We start from the raw sequence: 22,622 nt of genomic DNA, 5'->3' as shown, positions 1-22,622 counted from the left end.
ACTATTTTAAATGTCGTTTGCTGTGTACTCGTTCATATATGTATTATTAGTCAAGTGAAACAAATGTTTTAGCTGACGATGTAAATGAAAATAAACCTTAAAGACAAATAAAAAATTAAATATGCATAATACATATTTCCATAACAGATATATATAGATATATATCACATTAATTATTGCTTTATCACCCAGGCCCAAAGTGAAAATACAAAGTGTCAGGAAACTGAAATACCAAAGAAAATATACCTTTTTTAATTGATTTAAATGACACACAAGTGCAATAGCTGTCAAGCGTTTCCATTACATTCTTCTTACTCTTTTTTTTTTTTCCTTCGTCTTGGTTATTTTATGATACTATTTCAACAAAAATGTATGTATATAGAGCACAGGTGTCAAACATGCAACCCACTGAAGATATAAACTATCAAGGATGTTAAAATCATTTTAGGTCAATTCAGTCTAAAGTGGATCAGACCAGTAGAATACTATCATAATAACCATTAAATAATGAAAACTGTACATTTGTCTCTCTGTTTTAGTTTTAAAACAGTACAATTACACAAAAATGTTTACATTTACAGACTAGTCTTTAACAAAAAATGTGAATCTCTGAAATGTCTTACGAGAAGTATGTGACATTTGAATAATATTCTCCCTGTTATTTAATGTTTTGTGTATTAGTAGATCCACTGTGATCTCTAAGTTGTGATTCACATATATAAATGATAAACTAAGGTGTAATATTGTTAACATTGGACTTTTTTCCTAAAGAATTTTCAGGTTGTTCATATTTGTTCATGTTATGTTTGAGTACAATTCATAGATGTAAACATTTTCATTATGGAATTTACTGTTTTTCATTCAAAAGTTATTACCTCCACCAAGGAGGTTATGTTTTTGCCAGGGTTTGTTTGTTTGTTTGTCTGTTTGTTTGTTTGTCTGTCCGTTAGTGTGCAACATAACTCAAAAAGTTATGGACAGATTTGGATGAAATTTTCAGGGTTTGCTGGAAATGGGATAAGGAAGAAATGATTAAATTTTGGTGGTGATCGGGGGTGGGGGGGCCCACGGGGGGGCCCATTTCCAACAAACCCTGAAAATTTCATCAAAATCTGTCCATAACTTTTTGAGTTATGTTGCACACTAACGGACAGACAAACAGACAGACAGACAGACAAACAAACAAACAAACAAACCCTGGCAAAAACATAACCTCCTTGGCATGGGGGGGCCCACGGGGGGGGCCACTGATCAGCCTTGGCGGAGGTCTGCGCTCTCCGAGTGCTTCTAGTTATCCTATTATTTATATTATTTTACTGGTCTGGCCCACTTTATACCATATTAGGCTGGATGTGGCCCCTGACCTAAAAGGAGTTTGACACCCCTGATATAGAGTATTAGGGGTGGGCCACACTGGATGAAAAAAACAGTTGTAGAAAAATAACAAAGCCATGTTATTTGAGAAAATGTCATAGTAGGAGAATTAAGTTATAAAAACAAAAACAAAAAACAATATAATAAAATTTGCAGTTCTATCTGTATGAAATTTCTGAATTAAAATAAAAACAGGGGATTCATGTAGCTTTGAATAGCAACTAAACTGCAGCCTGTTACTAAATTAAACTAGGATTAAATACAGACAGCAGCTGCTGGACTCAGGCTGTTGCATAATATTCTGTCTTCATGTCCTCATAGTACTGGACTTTGTTCTTGTGAAATTTGAATTTTCTGATGTATTTTTTTTTATCCTCAATGTGGCTTAATACTACTTTGTATAATCCTTCTTATCCAACATAAAGTAATTGTGGAAGCGTTCTTCTATATATTAAGTTTGATCCGCCTTGCGCACCGTACTCCCCTGTCACGTGACCACCACAGTTTCCTGTTACTATTGTATTATATTTCCATGTTTTTCACCTGAAACAGCGGCTGCAATGTAAAGTCAAAGGTCGGGGCCGTGTCTGTCGTGAGTTTTGTCCCTCATATAAAGTATATTTAAGCGCTGCCACGTCGCTAGAGCCAGCGGGCGGAGACATGGCCAACTGTGTGGCTTTCCAGAGTAAGTTAACCTCCATCATGGAGATGCTAGCTAAAGCCGCCGTGTTGGAAATCAGTAAACTGTGGGAGGACGGCTTCGCACTGGTCCAGGTCGAGCTGCGGCGGAGGGAGAGCGAGATTGAAGCTCTGAACAGAAAGTTAATGCTGATGGAAAACGAACGGCTGACGGTCCTGTCTCAGGCTCAAACTCCAAATCTGTCCCCGGGTGCTCCTTCCAAGAGGGAGCCTCAGAAGAAGGTACTGCCGCTCACCGGCGACGGTAAGAATACACTCAGACATGACAACAAACAAACTGACGAAGCACCACTGTCCAGCCCAGGAATTTACTCAACTCTGGGAGCTCTAGGATGTTTTAGACGACTAAATGTATCTTTGCCACAAAACATACCCATACTGCACAGAGTACTAGAGAAAGTCCTGCATTCCAAACCTTATCTAAGTAAAAGTATTAACACTGGGGCACACTTTACATCTATTTATACATAAGGTGGGATTTCTAGAACACACTCATAATCTCTGTATTCATTCAAAACTATTAAAAATCCATGATCTTGTAAAATATTACACAGCAATAATCTTATTTAAAGCATTCAACAAATTACTACCAAGTAATATACAAAAAAAACCTTCACAATTCAGGAGAGTACTCACAATTTGAGAGGCTTTGGAGATTTCGCATTACCCAAATTTCGAACCACTCGTAAACGTTTTTGTTTGTCTGTATGTGCAGTGAAACTTTGGAACAGTCTGGACATCCAACACAAGCAATTCCAAAATATATCCACCGATTTAAACTGTTGTATAAATTTATGGTCTGGTCCCAGTATAAAGATGGAGGGTCTGAATACTGATGTTACATCAATATTCTATAGATAGATAGATATTTTATTGATCCTTTGCAGGAAATTGTTTGGTTACAACAGCAGCAGTACAAAAGAACACACTGACCAGTCACAACAGACATCCCATTAAATGTTCATGTGTGCTTGTTGTTCCTCATCTAGTTGGTATGTGTTGTCCATTACCAGCTGGTATTGTTCTTACCATCGCTGCTTTGTGCTGCGTTTACCATTAGTGCTATTGTAGTTTTTTGTTTTTACCATTGTTGGTATGTAATTATTATCATGTAAGTTGACGGTTAACTGTTACCATGGTAACACCACCAGGAATGTACTTTGTTTCTATTTTTCACACACATTTTGGTTATGCAATATAAATACTGTCAAATGAGTTCATTCTAATTTGGTATAGGCCTGTTTTGTTCATTGTTCTGGCTTGAAGTCAAAGGACTGGAGTGAGTATTTAAAATGTTATTATGTTAAGTTATTTGATGATGAGAATGGGGGTGGGATTAAATCAGTTTTTCTTCTTCCCTTTTCAAGTATAGATGAATGATTTTTGGAATTTTGAATTTGCATGTATTCTGTAAATGCTCAAAATAAACAAACAAATGAATGAATTTAATCCTCCAAGACCCACAGCTATTTTTTGTCACAACTTCCAAATAATTAATAATTTTTTGTCTTTCCCCTACGTGATTTATCATCACTTATTACAGTGGTTTCCAACCTTTTTTGGCTTGTGACCCCACATTAACATCACAAATTTCTGGTGACCCCAGACATTCAAAACAGACATTTTTTTTGGGCTGAAATTAATTTGTTTTTGATCATGTAATAGTTTGCTATACTATGTTGCAAATAAATGATAATTTTAGACAACATTTAGACTATATAATGTACATTTTTATTTGTAAGTTTTAATTTTTAATGAATTTTTTTTTTATAAATTATTAGAAATTTCAGGTGACTCCAGACATTCAAAACGGAGACATTTTATTTGCTAAAATTAATTTATTTTTTATTGTGTAATAGTTTGCTATAATATGTTGCAAAGAAATGTTAATTTTAGGCAACATTTAGGCTATATAACAGTGATTTTCAACCTTGGGGTCGGGACCGCACGTGGGGTCGCCTGGAATTCAAATGGGGTCATCTGAAATTTCTAGCAATTGATAAAAAATTAAAACTTACTAATAAAAATTGACATTATATTTATAACTTTTCAAAGTAAACCAGGTGTTTTCCTCTAGTTAATTCACTGATCATAGGGTTTCTCACTGGGGGCGATAGGACAATGCTGGAGGACGTTTTGAACGAGAAAGCTGGAGAGGGGGGTGCTCAGGCACAAATGGGGGGCATTAGTTGCTGTTATTCATCACTATTAATTACCTATATCAGAACAAACTTTGTTCATTACAACATGAAATAAGAAAAAACTATGTATTTGTATGGAGGACCGAACCTGCCATATTGAAAAATATATACAGAAATATAAAAATGGCTTGATAAATTAATTTCCGTACCATTTATTTATCTATTTTGTCCTTATTTATATTTTTTCTTCTTTAATTTTTATCCCTGCATTTATTTCTGTGTTGCTATCTATTTTTGTTTTCTTTATCTCTTTTCTTATTTATTTCTATATTTTATTGTCATCTGACATCTTATTAATTTATTGGCATTTTTTTATTCATAGTCATATTTACCTCTTCAGAATTCCCCCTTTTGCATCGTCTTTCTCTATTTATTTCTCCAAGCTTTGAACTGACGTCACAGTAATCACATGACTAGGGGTGCAGCGCCATGGTGGACGGCAAAAGCAACACAACAAACAAACAAATGAGAGACAGATTATGTCTACCAGCACTGAACATAAAGTTTTGGAGTTGTCCTGCGAAGTGACTCACCTTACTGGACGGCAGAAAGAACGCTGTTTGGAGCAGCTAGCGATAGCAGGGCTAGCTACTGACCCGTCTCCCTCCTGATGTGTTTGTGGATCTAGCAAAATCCTCTAGTCTACCGGAGTTTAAACCACACGATCTGTACCATTCTGTTATAAATGGAGTGTCCCCGCGTGTACATAAAGTCAATTCTGGGGGAAAAATTAGCAGAAGGTCTTATAGAAAAATGATTGAGCAGTGAGTATAAAAACTACATCTGAAGTTACTATGTTCACAGGTGAGGTCAGGAACGCTCATGGTTCATTTAGAAATCAAATGAAAATAGGCTCTTAGGTCTTCATCTTCCAGATCAGCAAGTAAGCGATAACTGTCTTGATTTCAAAGAGAAGCAGAAAAATGTAAAAAAAAAACCAAAAACTCGTGGTGGGCAGGTGAAGCCTCATGAAGCACTGAGGCTTTCCTAACAATTGTGCTGAAAAAGATTCAAAGCTTCAAGGCTCCAGTGATTGTGACATCTGGTGGATAACTGAAGCCATAGAAACCTCTCAAGAGCATGACTGAAGCACTGACACTGTTTCAATCCCATGTCGGCAATAAAAGTTCAGAAAAGACTGCGTAGTCATTCAAGTATTTTGTTCATTCATACCAAATAATGGTTACGTTGTCATTACACATAAGTAGAACTAAAATATTTATTAAAAGAAGAAAAATAATAATATGCAGACGCTCTCACCCATACTCTAAAACACATTCCAGATTAACCCAAAGAATAAATCTAAATGATATGAAGGGTTAAATGTTGGTTAAGGGTTTATTTAAGCTTTAAACTTTATTTAAAAACTGTATTAAAAGTCTATAATAGGATAAAAGATCCTTCCTACTTTGCAAATGATCATAGTGTTTGAACTCAGAAACATTGTTTTTTGGAAGAATAACGATGCGTCTTATATACCTGGTATGGCACCAAACCACTCAAATCTGTCAAACCTGTCAAGCTGTCATTGGCTCAGAATCCACTGAAACACTATGAGCCAATGAAAAGCTTCAAAACGTTTTGAAGCAATGGAGCATGAAGTGATGCAGCGATGACGTTCAAAGCTTCAAACGTCATCAGTCACGTGCCACTGGTGTTTGGATGCAAGCTCTGACACAGTGTTTCAAATAACTGTGCTTCAGGAAGAGTGACACAAGCTCCAAAGCCTCTGTATCATTTACCCATCACTAAAAAAAACCCTAAACCCCCCCAAAAAAACCAACAACTCAAAAATCTGGATCCTACGGAAGAGGATTGGGGCCACTGGAAAAAAAAAAAAGGTCCAATATTTTTTTATTATTATTCTGAGAAAAACGTCAGATTTCTAAGATTAAAGTCAGAATTCTGACTTTGTAGTTCATTATCTGACTTGTCGACTATTAAAATAGTCACTAGTTGATGCCCTAATCGATCCAAAATGTATTAGTTTACTGTCACATAGAAAACTTCTCAGGAAGCAGCTAATCAGGTAATTGATTAATCTGTTAATTTATTCACTTCAGGCGTTGGAAAAGAAGAAGCTGCAATTGAACTGTGATCTTTATGTCTCTGTTAGAGTAAAGGCAACAGTATAAATGTCATAAATCATTTGTAAACACCAGACGTTATCAGCTGGTGAAACATTAGTGACCTAGTCTACCAAGGTAATGATTTCAACAGACTTGTCTTAAACCTCCTTGTTGTTTTTCCGTTTCAGGGCCTGTTATAAACTCAGTCCAGACTCTGTCTTCTGAGCCGAGCGTCCGAGAAAAGGCCGACGCCCCAGCTGGTCACCAAACCCTGCCTGTTCCTGTGGAGGAGAACCAAGAGGAGCCGCTGAAGCCAGATCAGTGTGACGCCGACAGCAGAGACGACGACGAGGACTTCATAGTGAAGCTGGAGGAAGAGGACGACGTCCAGATCGTGGAGCAGGTTCTGGACTCTGAGCCCGGCGCCAACGATGGAGTCTGTCATCAGCACGAGATGGACCTGACCCACCCCCCAGCCGCCGAGGGGGAGGAGCCAGAAAGCCAGCCGTGGTCTTTGGTGTCGGTAGGAGACAGCGACACAGCCGACGACTCCGACTGCTTTTTCGAACCCAAGAACTTACCACAGAATCTGGACTCGGAGATCCTGCTCATTCAGAACGCCCTTGACATCATCGATAATTCTGCAGGCGAAACGGCCCAGTCAGACAGATTCACGAGGGACAGTGGGACGCTACAAGGTGCATCGAGTAAAACCAGGGCTCCTGGGACGTTCGGTCAAGCGCAGCCCTGTCAACCTATAGAATCAATACATCCAGAGAGAGGAGTGGCCATAAGGTTCCAGTCAGAGAAACAACATCAGACTAATAAAAACACAGCCGCTTTCAACCCAGACAGCAGATTCTTCCTGTTTAATGACAATGACTTGCATAAAAGCGTAGCGAGTCGACGCATCAAGGAGAAGTGGTTCATCTGCCCGTTCTGTGGGAAGAGCTTCGATCGTGTCAGCCATCTGGAGATCCACCAGCGAATTCACACCGGAGAGAAACCATACACTTGTGATACATGTGGCAAGTGCTTTTCTCAGAGGAGTAACCTTCGCACTCACCAACGGACTCACAAAGAGGTTTTAGCCCAAAATCCTGTTTGATTCAACAGGATTTTTACTTTATCGCCAGCATCTCTGCCTAGATTAACAGACAAAATACTTTTGTATTTTGGTAAGACTGACAAATAATGTAGCTGACTGATTTTACTGTGCACATTTTTTACCCCTAACATGCAGCAGATTGGGTTGAAATACTAGATTTGTATTTGTTACTTAGGAACTGTTTCATCCATCCACTTTATATAAACAGTAGGAACGTCCAGCTGACATCCAATCACAGATATTTATATGTCAGATAATGGCCCTCATGCAGCAACTCAGTCTTGTCATTTTCTGTTAAAGCTCCAGTGCGTATGATTGAAGGGGATTTGTTGGGGTCTGGTGGAAAATATTCAGGATTATGTTTTCATTAGAATATAAGCATGTGAAAATGAGAATTGTTATCCTTACCTCAGAATAAGTTTAGTAGTAGTATAAGTTTATTCCTGCAGAGCTGGTCGCCATTCACAACTAACTACAGATGCAACAAAAACAAGTGTTCAGAGAACGCAAACCTCCGCCAAGCACCCCGAATGCTGTGCATGTGTGGATCGACTATTTGTTTTTAAATTCAACAGTTTCCAGGTTGTTCCATACAACAGAAAAAGTTGAAGCTTGGTACCAGTCATGTGTCTGTCCAATTATATTCAATTCCAATCAATATTAGTTGAGTTCTAATTCTAAATGTGTGGTAAATGGGATTTTCAGTGTTAAATGTAAACGTCCACAGAGTCCACATTCCACAGTGGATGTGGACAATTTTGTGCCAGACACAAGATATTGTTATAAACTACAGGTGGATTAAATTGGAGGCTAATCGGAGTCGTTTTGAATTTTTTTTATGAATTTTCGAAAAATGTTCAATGTTGACAGATAGGAAAATTCTAGATTTTGTGACCTCGCTGTGACCTTGAACTTTGGCCTACTTGGCCCAAAATGTAATGGGTTGGTCCCAGGGCCTAGGCCTATCTGTGGGGACGATTTGGTAAAGATGGTTGGAACAGTTTTCCCGTAAAGTTGCTAACAAACAAACACACAAAGCAAAGTGATCACAATACCTCCTGGTGAAGGTAAACATTATTTTGATTGTCAGTTAATCTGTCAGTTACATTTTCGATAATTATTCTGACTAAAAAATGTCTCTTTCCCAAAACTGAAGGTGAAATTCTCTAATACCTTTTGCTCCATAATACAGACGCAATATCAGAATCAGCAGGTGTCATTTCACCGATGGAAGTGACCAATATTAATGCTGTATTACATAAAAATGTTTAATAATGATAATAATACATTTGTAGTCATTCATAGATAATGAAGGGCTTGAAAACACTTAAGCTAAACTGTATATGTGCATATTTGTACATAGAAAATGAAGATTTTCCCACCACAAATAAATAACAAAAACAAAATAGTCAGAAAGTATTATCATGAGCTATCGATTAACTTCATTTTCAGCCTGAATTTTCCAGTTGGTGCATCCCTAGTCCACCACCCAGATACTGACTTTACTGGAATAAAAGGAAAGAAACCAGAAAATATTCACATTTAAGAAGCTCCGACACCTTTTTCTTCAGTAAAGGTTTAATGGTCAAAGTAGTAATTGATGAATAGATGAATTTGTGCAAAAAAAGGTGAATATATTTACTTGCACATTAATGTTCTGTGATTGGTCTTAATACGCAATATTGTAAAACTGACCCCTGTCCTGTAAACAGCGTGTTCTATTTGGATATTCTGCATAAGACCTTTTTGTGATTGTGATGCTAATAGTAGTCTGGTTTTTACCCTCAGTCCTCTCCGCAGGGTATCGTCATCAGTTCGTCATCCGTCCGTCCATCTGTCCATCTGTATGTGCAAAAACTTTGGCATGGACTGAAGGTCAAGGGTTTTCAAGTGTGTGCACATTATGTTCTGAAGAGTTCTTGGGTATTGGGTAGACTCAGCTTTGGTTAATGAGTAAAGAAAACATCCCATTTGTGATCAGAGGGACAAACACATACTTTTACGGGTATTTATTATGACAGGTTTTGGATATGAGCTGATATGGAAAAGCTGAAGGAAGGAAAACGAGGCAGTGGAACATCTGCCACCAGCGAAAATAAACTCTTTTTAATCAGGTTTGTGTGGCTGCATTTAAACAGGTCATTAAGAATCAGGTCTTTTTCAAGGACAGAAAACTTAAATATTTTGTGCATGTAGATATAGTCACAAAGTTAGGTTCTGTCCAGATTTTCAGAAATTCAAAAGAAAATGCAGAGTTCTGTGTTTGCATTTAGGTTCCATCTAGTCGTGCTGTATTAAATGAAGTGTCTGTTTCTTTTTACTGACTGGTCCATCATATGCCGACACAATGATTTACTAAACCTGGTTCCATTACACTTAATTATACTGTCATTGGCGTCCACTCTCCCTCTTTTTTTTTTTTTTTTTTTTTTACAAAAGTGTGTTGCAGTTTTTCAAGATTTTATTTCAATTCTCAGTCTTTCTACTCTGGGTTTCTTAGATGCAAATTGAAAATATGAATAAAAACAGCTGGATGGGCTCTGGCCGTCCATGTTTGTTTAGCAGAAGATGAGGCGAGGGGGGGTCTCAGATAACTGGAATTACACCTGCACGATTTTGGCCAAAGATAAAATCCAAGGCCTGGAGACATGAGAGAGATGGAACTTGATTTGACGATTATCCTTTTTGAAACACTGTCCTAATTAAATAATTTGATTTTGATTTACAATCTTTTAATCATGCAGCCCTGATTGGAATCTGGATCACCACTCCACTAAAATTACAAGGTGGGCTTTAACCCTTAAAGTACCCTGAAGGGAAACATGAGTTTGGAAAGCATCAGTACTGGTCAAAAAGGAAAACCAAAAACCAAGGCAAGGAGAACATTTTTCTTAAGATATGAACAGAAACAGAAAAATACTTTGACATAAAAACGGAACCAAAAAATATATTATTTCAAGAAGTAACTGGAACTGATGGGTGAGCAGTCGGCGAAGCCCTGAAAAACTGATCATTTGATCAATGAAATAATATTTATGTAGCTAAAAACATGCAATAATCCAATCATTATAGTGACTGCTTTTCTTGAATTGGACTCTACATGTAATGTATGAATGAAAAAGGTTTTATTTTCGTAAATGTTCTTTGTTTTCTCGTACTTTGATAAGAGCGAAAATAAGAAACAGTCATGAGAAGTCTGTGTCCCTCTTCCTGAATGAGGCCCATTCACAAATGTGCTTTATTTTTATTTGCTGCCTGGTTTTGAATATGTTTTGGAACTTCTATATATTATTTCTGAAACTTTCTTATTTGTTTTTCCTCTTCACAAGTAAAATAAACAGAATACATAATTGCGTCTAAACAGATGCACAATAACGAGGGTTTTTCAAACAGTTCATGTTAAAAGAACATGATGTTGACATGATTTAAATCCCATGGGCCTCAGCTTAAACAGATGGACTTAAACACATACAGAAGTGGACTGACCTGAATGGAGCCTTCATTAGCCTCACACTATAATTACCTAAGTCACAAGTGGACAAAAGTATGTGGACACGTTGAATTCAGGTGTCTCTTTTCTAACGGGGGTCTGGGATACAAAACAATAATGACAAATGTCAGAATATAGTTTTATATTAGGATAAATATTATTGCATTGGTTAGTTTGGTTTAATTTATCTTTGTTTCCAAAATGCCTCAGAGATGGTTTTGACTTAATTTCTCTCAACATTGTTTTTTTTTTTTTAAACATGACTATGATTTTAAATGTTCTACCTCTAAATTTCTAAAGTATTTGTCTCCAAATAATCTCCCATTAAACTTTAACGAAATACAGATGTTTTTAACTATATGGACATAAATATGTGGACACATCATGTCTCCAGCTGTACGATGTCCTGTTCAGGCTGATTTGACATAAACATCATTAGTTGTACAACAGCAGCTTGGCTTGAATGACATCCTGCTCTGATCAGACTTTTGCATCTGTCAGTGTCACTCACACTATTATCAAAGTCACCTACAGCACACTTGTTACTTTATTATTGTTGTTACTTTTTTTTTTTTTTTCATTTTTAGTCATTTGAACAAATATTTATATATTTTTTATCTTTTTATTTTTCTGTTGTATTTGATACATATTGTCTTGTGCTGCTGTACATTTGAATTTCCCCCATGGGGGATTAGTGAAGTGTGTCTTATATTAATAATCAGTTTGATATTTATCCCATAATATAAAACTATATTCTTACATTAGTCATTATTGTTTTGTATCCCAGACCCTTGTTAGAAAAGAAATACCTGAATTCCACCGTGTCCACATACTTATGTCCATTTGTGTAAGAGTTAAGCAGTTATTCTATGAGGCTAATATGTTGAAAAATAAACATCAGAACTTAAACTGTTTCCAACTGTCTTTTTTCCACAAACCTTTTGAAGCCTCATATGATCTTCACTCAGTAGAAAAAAACCAATAGTCATAATGAATGTCCACTACAGAACAGACTCATGTAACAGGTGTCAGTTCACAATGTTATAAAGAGTTTTTTTGTCTTTGTAATATTTTTGAAGAGCAAAGTTTATGGAAGTGCATCTGTCTCATTAGATTTTGAATTAATAAAAGCCACTGAATTTCTAGCTCTGAATTTTTTTGCACTGAAATTAAGTATCTGAATTTTTTTTGTCTCTTAATTTAACTATTTTCATAAATTTAGAATAAAAAAACTTCAGATGCAAAAAATTCAGGCGCAATAAATTCAAAAGCAAAAAATTCAGATCACACATTCGGGACACCAAGCATAAGCAATCAATTCTATCTCAAGTCGAACTGACAGCCAGCCAATCCAGTTACAGTAGGTTGGTCATGTGACGTCGATGCAGGAAGACAGTCAGCGCGGATGTATGATCTGAAGGTTTTGTGCCTGAATTTTTTGCTTTTGAATTTTTTGCTTTTGAATTTTGTGAATCTGAATTTTTTTGCTTTTGAATATTTTGCATGTGAAGTTTTTTTGTTCTAAATTTATGAACATAGTTAAATTAAGAGACAAAAAAATTCAGATACTTAATTTCAGTGCAAAAAAATTCAGTGCTACAAATTCAATGACTTTTATAATTCAAAATCTGATGAGACAGATTTACTTCCATTAAAGTGCAAGTGGTAGAATTATGAGTAACAATTCAGTGCAGTAGAAGAAAGCTGTGTATATTTTAGACTAAAATGTAACAGTCAGCACTTTGAGGTCTGTTCAGCTTCCGCTTTCACCTCAGCTCTCACTTTAAACCAGGGGTCTCAAACATGCGTCGAATGCGTCCCGCCAAAGGTTCCAATGGTTCCTGTGGGATGAATTAGCAAAGTGCAAAAATTCCACATTCAAGGCTGTGGAACTCATTTTAGTTCAGGTTCCACATACAGACCAATCTGATCTACAGTCAAATAATAACGTAAAAACCTACAAAAAATAATGACTCCATATTTTCTTCTCGGTTTGATGTGAAAAAAATAATACTACACTCTGCCTATAAATAATGACAATTTCAAATATTTGTGTGTGTTAGTGCAAAAAATAGCATTAAATTATGAAAATATTGACATTTACAAACTATCCTGAAACAATAAAATGTGAATAACCTGAACAAATATGAAAAACCTGAAATGTCTTAAGAAAATTAAGCACAACTTTAACAATTTTCTGCCTGTTCCTCAGTGTTTAGTGTCTTTGTAGATCTGATCCATAATGCATGTGTAGAAATGGTAAGTTGAGGCACAATATTGTTAAAATCGCACTTATTTTTCTTAAGAAATTTAATTTTTTTCAGGTTATTCACATCTTTTTTGTTTGAAAAGTTTATAAAAGTAAGTATTTTCATAAATTAATGGGGGTTTTTCGCACTAAAACAAAGCCAAAATTTTGGAGTTGTCATTCTATATAGGTTTTTATGCTATTATTTTTCTGGTTTGGCCCACTTGAGACCAAATCGGACTGAATGTGGCCCCTGAAAGAAAATGAGTTTGAGAGCCCTGATTTAGAGCATGTATTTGCAGAACACGACACGTGGTCAAAATAACAAAAAAAAGCCCTATTTTCAGACCTCAAATAATGCAATAGATCTAATCCATAATGCACATGTAGAAATGATAAGTTGAGGCAGAATATTGTTAAAATTGCACTGATTTTTTTTTAAGAAATTCCAGTTTTTTCAGGTTATTCACATCTTCTTTGTTTGGATAGTTTATAAACTTAAGTACTTTAGTAATTTTGTGGAGTTTTTTTGCACTAAAACAAAGACAAAAATTTGGAGTTGTCATTATTTATCGGTTATTCTGTTATTATTTGACTGATTCAGCCACTGCAGATCAAATCAGGCTGAATGTGGAACCTGAAAGAACATGAGTTTGAGAGCCCTGGTTGAAGTCAAGGAGTGAACAGGCTTTAGTTCAGACCCTCCACCCAGACCCCAGTCTGCAGCTGTGGGCTCTGCAGGTCCGACAGCCTCATCTTCTCCACTTGGACCCACTTGTTTCAGAAGAACCAACCAACCAGTCTCAGCTGAATATCATGAAAACACATGGAACACTACCAGGTTACAATAAAAGAAACTGTTTTTTAAATGATATCTGTACTTTTATGAATAAACGTTTATGTTTACATGTCTGTTTTCTACAGAAGAGGATTAGGGCCACTGGAAGAAAAAAAAAAAACAGGTCCAATATTTTTATTATTATTCTAAGAAAAAAGTCAGAATTCTGAGATTAAAGTGAGAATTCTGACTTTATTCTCAGGATTCAGATTTTTTTTTTTTTTCTGACTTTCAGGGAGAGGGTCACTTCCACTTAGTGACATGCAGGAGTTCAGCAGGCTGACATAATGACAGATTTAGGTGACTTTTTATACATCTGGGGGGTTCAGGCAGAAGCTGTTGAGCCGAATTCTACTCTCTGCTGAAAACTGCTCCCCCTTCAGTCAGTCATGAAGAGGACAATGTGCACTGAATTCATCCTGTCACAACTTTTTCTCCTTTCTGACTGTAGGGTCTGAAGTGAACTGTGAATTATTCAACCTCTGAACACCATCATACCTGTGTAGCAATTAAGTCATGAATAATATTGTAAGATATTGCAGTTATGTTTTTTTCTCTGTTTAATATTAAAGAATGTTCAAACTGTAAGGGATATAAACCTGTCTAAAGTTAAATCTTAGATACACAACACACAAAATATATAACAATAAAATCAGATACTGCTGAAAACTACATCACCCATGGCTGGGGATGCAATTTTCTGCAGGGAGCAGAATTCAGCACTGGGTACCGCTGAAAACTGTATCCCCCATCAGAATTAGCTTGTGAAGCTAAAGGAGTGAAACTACTTCAGCAGCTCACATTTGGAGCTGTTCTGGTGTGACAGGGTGAATTCAGTGCACTTTGTCCTCTTTATGGCTGACTTAGGAAGGGGAGCTGTTTTTGGCAGCTGCTGGCGAGGCAGTTTTCAGTAGGAAGTAGAATTCGACACAAGGGCCAAAGGGAAAAAAAAAGGTCAAATTTTTTAAATTATTCTTTTTCTGAGAGAAAAGTCAGAATTCTGACATTAAAGTGAGACTTCTGACCTCATTCTCAGAATTCAGATTTTTTTTTTTTTCTGACATTCAGGTTGAGTGTCACTTCCACTTTGTGACATGCAGGAGTTCAGCAGGCTGACATAATGACAGATTTAGGTGACATTTTATGTACCTGGGGGCTTCACAGCGGAAGCCATTTTCACTGTTAGATGAGCAGATGGGAGTTTTGCTCGTAGAGCAGGGGTGGGCAGTCCTGGTCCTGGAGGGCTGGTATCCTGCATGTTTTAGATGTTTCCCTCCTCTAACACACCTGTTCACATGATAAGCCTATCAACAAGCTCTGCAGAAGCCTGATAATGACCTTCAGGTGTGCTGGAAGAGGGAAACATCTTAAACATGCAGGATACCAGCCCTCAAGGACCAGGACCTGGACCCCCCCCCCCCCCCCCCCCCCCCTTTGTAGAAGCAGGAGAAGGAAGTGCTTAGTGCAGTGGTTCCAACCTTTTTTGGCACGTGACACCGTTTTAACATCACAAATTTCTGGTGACCCCAGACATTCAACACAGAGACTTTTTTTGGCTAAAATTAATTTGTTTTTGATCATGTCATAGTTTGCTATACTATGTTACAAATGAATGTTAATTTTAGACAACATTTAGACTATACGTATTATGTAAATTTTTATTAGTAAGTTTTAATTTTTTGTGTATGGACACTGATCTGTAGTGTTATTTTTACAGTGATCATGAACATTTAAAAGAATTACAAATGAAGTTCATGTACATTTGAACGGGCCATAGATAGATACACTGAACAAAAATATGAACGCACCACTTTTGTTTTTGCTCCCATTTTTCATGAGCTGAACTCAAAGATCTAAAACTTTTTCTGTGTACACACAAGGTTTATTTCTCTCAAATATTGTTCACAAATCTGTCTAAATTTGTGTTAGTGAACACTTCTTCTTTGCTGAGATAATCCATCCACCTCACAGGTGTGGCAGATCAAGATGCTGATTAGACAGCACGATTTTTGCACAGGTGTGCCTTAGGCTGGCCACAATAAAAGGCCACTCTAAAATGTGCAGTTTTATCACACAGCACAATACCACAGATGTCACAAGTTTGGAGGGAATATGCAATTGGCATGCTGACTTCAGGAATCTCCACCAGAGCTTTTGCCTGTGAATTGAATGTTCATTTCTCTACCATAAGCCATCTCCAAAGCTGTTTCAGAGAATTCATGAAGAAGACTGTGCGAGGAAAATGGTGGTCACACCAAATACTGACTGGTTTTCTGACCCCCCCGGACCTCCCAATACAGTAAAAGTGCACATTTTAGAGTGGCCTTTTATTGTGGCCAGCCTAAGTCACACCTGTGCAATAATCCTGCTGTCTAATCAGCATCTTGATCTGCCACACCTGTGAGGTGGATGGATTATCTCAGCAAAGGACAAAGGAGAAGTGCTCACTAACACAGATTTAGACAAATTTATGAACAATATTTGAGAGAAATAGGCCTTTTGTGTACATAGAAAAAGTTTTAGATCTTTGAGTTCAGTTCATGAAAAATGGGAGCAAAAACAAAAGTGGTGTGTTTATATTTTTGTTCAGTGTAGATAGATAGATAGATAGATAGATAGATAGATAGATAGATAGACCGTCAGAACATCATCATTTCCTCTGTTTAACAAATACAAATGGTCGTATTTCGATCCAAACCTGATTTGATTCCACTATTGTAGGTGACGTTAACAGAACTGAAACACTTCCACAACTGTTCCAAAATAAAAGTCCTCTAGTGTTTGAGTGGATGGAAACCATTCACGTCTTAAAGGGGCTTTTATTGTGTAAATGTGAACTTCCATGAATGTGTGTCAGTTTCTACAACAGTTTGAACTTTTCAGCTGAACGTTCACCTACACACACTGAAACTGGACTGTTTAGTCAGACTGAAGCAGAGTTGATCTGCTTTGTTTTCACTTCATTTCCTACTTCCTTTCACCACCAGCTCCTCTTTTCATGCCTTCGTCTGAACATGATCTGAATATTGTCATGAAAAAGGAGCTTTAAACACACCCTCCACAGGGTTCATTATTGATCCATAGTGTTCTTTCTACAGCGGTCACTGACCTTTACAAGGCTCAGAAATGTAGTTCATGTCCATTTGAACAGGCCAGAGTCAACTTGATTCATCTAAAATGTCATTTGGAATCTGAGGTTGGTGAAAATAATGAGGGGACAGTATCTTCAAACCAGGATCCACATCAGCTGATGAGTCCAACAGTCCAAACCCTGACTGGATTTAGGACCCAGCTGGTCTATGGGACTGAGAAAAACTGGTTTGTCTTGTGTGTCGGAACAAACGCAGCAGCTCCACTCTGTCCTCACATGACCTCCACTCCTGTAGATGTGACAGTTTACAGGTGGGCGGAGCCAACAGGAGGCGGATCCAGACAGCAGACAGGAAACACCGCCCATGTTGAACAGATCAGAGCTCAAAGTGCTTTCACTCAAAGTGAAACTCAACCAGTCGTCGAGACACGAAGCAGAAATGGAGCAGAAAGGAGTTCATCTGGATCAGGAAACATTTTCCTGTTCCATCTGTTTGGATCTACTGAAGGATCCGGTGACTATTCCCTGTGGACACAGCTACTGTATGAGCTGTATTCAAACCCACTGGGATGGAGAGGACGGGAAGAACCTCCACAGCTGCCCTCAGTGCAGACACACCTTCATACCCAGGCCTGTCCTGGTCAAAAACACCATGTTGGCAGTTTTAGTGGAACAGCTGAAGAAGACTGGACTTAGAGCTGCTGCAGCTGATCACTGCTACGCTGGAGCTGAAGATGTGGTCTGTGATGTGTGCACTGGGAGGAAACTGAAAGCTGTCAAGTCCTGTCTGATGTGTTTGGCTTCTTACTGTGACAAACATCTTGAACATCATTATAATGTGGCTCCGTTAAAGAAACACAAGCTGGTGGATCCGTCGGAGAAGCTCCAGGAGAACGTCTGCTCTCGTCACGATGAGGTGATGAAGATGTTCTGCCGCACTGATCATCAGTGTATCTGTTATCTGTGCTCTGTGGATGAACATAAAGGCCACGACACAGTGTCATCTGCAGCAGAAAGGACTGAGAGGCAGAAGGAGCTGGAGCTGAGTCGACAGAAAATCCAGCAGAGAATCAAAGACAAACAGAAAGATGTGAAGGCGCTTCAACAGGAGGCGGAGAACATCAGTCGCTGCGCTGACGAAGCAGCGGAGAAGAACCGCAAGATCCTGACCGAGCTGATCCGACTCCTGGAGGAAAGAAGGAGCGATGTGGAGCGGCAGATCAGATCCAAGGAGGAAACGGAAGTGAGTCGAGTCAAAGAGCTGGAGCGGAAGCTGGAGCAGGAGATGACTGAGCTGAGGAGGAAAGACGCTGAGATGGACAAACTGGCACAAACACACGACCACAACCAGTTTTTACTCCAGTATCCATCAGTGTCCACACTCAGAGAAGATCCAGACTCATCCCACGTCCACGTCCGTCCTCAGAGTTACTTTGAGGATGTGACCACAGCTGTGTCAGAGCTCAGAGAGAAACTCCAGCTCAGTCTGACAGAAGAATGGACCAACATCTCACTGAGCATCAGTCAAACACAGGTTCTACTAGAACCAGAACCACAGACCAGAGCAGGATTCTTACTAGAACCAGAACCACAGACCAGAGCAGGATTCTTACGATATTCACGTCAAATCACACTGGATCCAAACACAGTGAATGAACATCTGTCTCTGTCTGAGGAGAATAAAAGAGGAACATGTATGAGTCAAAAACAGAACTATCCTGATCATCCAGACAGATTCAGTTACTGGTGTCAGGTCCTGAGCAGAGAGAGTCTGACTGGTCGATGTTACTGGGAGGTGGAGTGGAGGGGGGAGGACGTTGGGGTCGCAGTCGCATATAAGGATATGAAGAGAAAAGGACACTCTGATGAATGTCTATTTGGACACAATGTCAAATCTTGGGTTTTATATTCTAACTATAACTCTCCTGTATTTTTTCATAACAAAGTCAGTTCTTCTGTCCCAGGTCCAGTTTCCTCCAGATTCGGAGTCTACCTGGATCACACAGCAGGTATTCTGTCCTTCTACAGCGTCTCTGAAACCATGACTCTGATCCACAGAGTCCAGACCACATTCACTAAACCTCTGTACGCTGGACTTGGTTTTTGTACTGGATCCACTGCCCACTTTCCTAAACTCCATTAAACTCATCGTTGACTTTGATCCAGTCGATCAGATCAGTCTTTTCGTTTCTGTCTCTAAATCACACGACACAAAAACAGATCAACTTTTTTTTTCTTCCTGAACTCACAATCCAGATTTGGTTCCATTCAGACTTTTTTGTGAGGATTCTAATAGTCCAGTGTGTGTGAGTGTCAACCAGCCAATAGTGTGTTTGTAGACCCATCTGTGATGTTCACACAGCTGTCATTACCTGAGGAGCACACAACCAGACTGATGGTGTCTGTGCTTTGGAGGAAGTCCAACAAAGTGGAGCCGTTTTTCTACTTTGGAGGAGTTGAATTCAAATCCACTGTTCCTTCCTGTTTCCTACAGAAGAAGCGTGGACTGACCAGGCTCAGTCATGTGACTGGAATGGCTTTCAGATCATACTGGAACCTGATTGGTTCAGTTCCAAATACACGGACGTGGATTTGGAGACGACGATAGAAGTGGAGATCATGAACCGACTCAGACTGAGGCTGAGCTCATGCACGGAAACCTGTTCATCTGATTGAGTTCATTCTGTTCCATCTGAGCATGTGCGAGAAAAGAGAAATGAGACAAAACACAAGTGATTTAGTCAAACATGAGCTGAAGACCAGAACAGGAAGTTGGATTCTATCGTCACTACGTATGTACAAACCCCCAAAGAAATCCAATAATGGACTGAAACATGGAAACACATTTTTTCCATGATTTCTGAAGTGCATGTAAACGCATCATATCTGATTATTCCATTTATCTGATTATTAACAGTTATTGGTTTTTTATGGTCGTGTAAACGGGCTGAAAATGTTGGATGATCCAGTTCAATAGACAGATGTCCACCATCTGAGAAAATGGACACATTTGTCCTTAAAGCCTGAGGCATGACTTAGTTCAATAACGTAGAAAATACTGATGTTGTAAATATGAGCAGATGTAATATTAGTAGAATTATCAGTCATCACATAATGGGGAAGTTTATGGAAAAATGTTGATTTGTGTTGATTTGTAAAGTCTGATGTGACGTCCATTCAGTAGAAGCTGCACCAGTTGGTTCTGTTCCAGATGGAAAACTGATCCACTAAAGGTTTAGACTATGAGACTATGAGCAGACTGTGAGGTGAACAGGTCAAAGGTCAAAGCCATATTTGAATGGAGGGTTGAATGTAGATGTGGTGTTTTTTGGCCGTATATTCACAGCCTCCTCTTACTGACTGGACACACTGACCACATGGATCAGTGATTCAGTTCCTTTAATACTCAGTCCAGGTTGAATCCATGCAGGTTTGGAAGGTTTTCCATCTTGAATGCTCCGTGGATCCATATCTGCTTCTTTGACTGTGTTCATTATTATTATGACTTGTATTTACGCCTCCTGATTCCTGTCCATTCAACAGTTGGATTAAAGTCTGTGTGTGAACAGTTGTGTGTTCTTCATTCCAGCTTGAACAGGTTTGATCAGTTCCATGAAGAATCAAACACTGAGCTGCAGTTTGTTGTTGTATCCACTAGAGGGCAGTAGAGGACAGCAGCACAGGACCAACCAGTGAGAATAGAAGTCTGAAGGAAAAACTACAACTGTAAACATAGAGGTTGGAAATATGCAAACAACAAAATCAATGAATAAGGTTTGTATTAGTGATCAGTTATTTAAACAAATTCATGATGTTAAAAAGTCCATTAAAGTTTGATTTGAGGAAAAAAAAAAAAGCCAAATTGAGTTATTTTCCAACCGTCTGAAAAAACAAATGTAAACACTGATATTAATCCATTCCAATGAATCAATAAATCCATTAAAACATGGATCATAAACACTGATGTTTGACTGAATTGAATATGTGACAGTGGATGGATTTCTATGACATATTATGATCTAAGTTTAGTTTGACACAAATCAAGGATGTAGAAGATGATGATGTCATTAATACAGCTCATGTTCAATGATTTTACAAGTAAATATAAGTGAAGACGTTCAAAGAACACGGAGGAACTTTTCAGATCAATAAGTGGACATTTATTACCTCCGCCAAGGAGGTTATGTTTTTACCAGGGTTTGTTTGTCTGTCTGTCTGTCTGTCCGTTAGTGTGCAACATAACTCAAAAAGTTATGGACAGATTTTGATGAAATTTTCAGGGTTTGTTAGAAATGGGATGAGGAAGAAATGATTAAATTTTGGTGGTGATCGGGGGGGGGGGGGGGCACTGATCAGCCTTGGCGGAGGTCTGTGCTCTCCGAGTGCTTCTAGTTGAACAAACTTCATGTGAATATTTGCTGGTAAATCCAGTCTGTGTCATGGACAAAAGAGCAGAAATGGACAGTTTGACCAATAGAAGAGTGGACATGAGGACTAGTACTGGGAAAGGAGAGGTATGGGATGGATGGATGGATGGATGGATGGATGGATGGATGGATGGATGGATGGATGGATGGATGGATGGATGGATAGATAGATAGATAGATAGATAGATAGATAGATAGATAGATAGATAGATAGATAGATAGATAGATAGATAGATAGATAGATAGATAGATAGATAGATAGATAGATAGATAGATAGATAGATATTTTATTGATCCTTTGCAGGAAATTGTTTGGTTACAACAGCAGCAGTACAAAAGAACACACTGACCAGTCACAACAGACATCCCATTAAATGTTCATGTGTGCTTGTTGTTCCTCATCTAGTTGGTATGTGTTGTCCATTACCAGCTGGTATTGTTCTTACCATCGCTGCTTTGTGCTGCGTTTACCATTAGTGCTATTGTAGTTTTTTGTTTTTACCATTGTTGGTATGTAATTATTATCATGTAAGTTGACGGTTAACTGTTACCATGGTAACACCACCAGGAATGTACTTTGTTTCTATTTTTCACACACATTTTGGTTATGCAATATAAATACTGTCAAATGAGTTCATTCTAATTTGGTATAGGCCTGTTTTGTTCATTGTTCTGGCTTGAAGTCAAAGGACTGGAGTGAGTATTTAAAATGTTATTATGTTAAGTTATTTGATGATGAGAATGGGGGTGGGATTAAATCAGTTTTTCTTCTTCCCTCTCCTTTTCAAGCATAGATGAATGATTTTTGGAATTTTGAATTTGCATGTATTCTGTAAATGCTCAAAATAAACAAACAAATGAATGAAATGAATGAATTTAATCCTCCAAGACCCACAGCTATTTTTTGTCACAACTTCCAAATAATTAATAATTTTTTGTCTTTCCCCTACGTGATTTATCATCACTTATTACAGTGGTTTCCAACCTTTTTTGGCTTGTGACCCCACATTAACATCACAAATTTCTGGTGACCCCAGACATTCAAAACAGACATTTTTTTTGGGCTGAAATTAATTT

General features: G+C 38.1%; 2 protein-coding genes across 4 annotated transcripts; both read left to right on the top strand.

Annotated features, from left to right (window-relative positions):
- Positions 1-1,865: 1,865 nt before the first annotated feature.
- LOC115436616 (zinc finger protein 16) lies at positions 1,866-8,046 on the top strand. Its single transcript, XM_030159513.1, has 2 exons — positions 1,866-2,317; positions 6,532-8,046. Exons 1-2 carry the CDS (start codon positions 2,035-2,037, stop codon positions 7,449-7,451), a joined length of 1,203 nt encoding a protein of 400 aa, XP_030015373.1. The 5' UTR covers positions 1,866-2,034; the 3' UTR covers positions 7,452-8,046.
- Positions 8,047-17,505: 9,459 nt separating this feature from the next.
- LOC115436610 (tripartite motif-containing protein 16-like) lies at positions 17,506-19,320 on the top strand. 3 transcript variants are annotated; one of them, XM_030159503.1, is made up of 2 exons: positions 17,506-17,811; positions 18,094-19,320. In XM_030159503.1, the coding sequence occupies exons 1-2, from the start codon at positions 17,558-17,560 to the stop codon at positions 19,259-19,261; spliced, it is 1,422 nt and encodes a 473-aa protein (XP_030015363.1). In that variant the 5' UTR covers positions 17,506-17,557; the 3' UTR covers positions 19,262-19,320. The 3 variants fall into 3 exon arrangements, with proteins under 3 accessions (XP_030015363.1, XP_030015362.1, XP_030015361.1); XM_030159502.1 differs by having other exon boundaries at positions 17,506-18,686; positions 18,723-19,320; XM_030159501.1 differs by having other exon boundaries at positions 17,506-19,320.
- The last annotated feature ends 3,302 nt before the right edge of the window (positions 19,321-22,622 follow it).

Source organism: Sphaeramia orbicularis, chromosome 17, assembly GCF_902148855.1.
Source record: "Sphaeramia orbicularis chromosome 17, fSphaOr1.1, whole genome shotgun sequence".
NCBI classification, from domain to species: domain Eukaryota; kingdom Metazoa; phylum Chordata; class Actinopteri; order Kurtiformes; family Apogonidae; genus Sphaeramia; species Sphaeramia orbicularis.
Note: the sequence above shows the minus strand (reverse complement) of the source record. Positions and strands in the feature narration are given on the sequence as shown.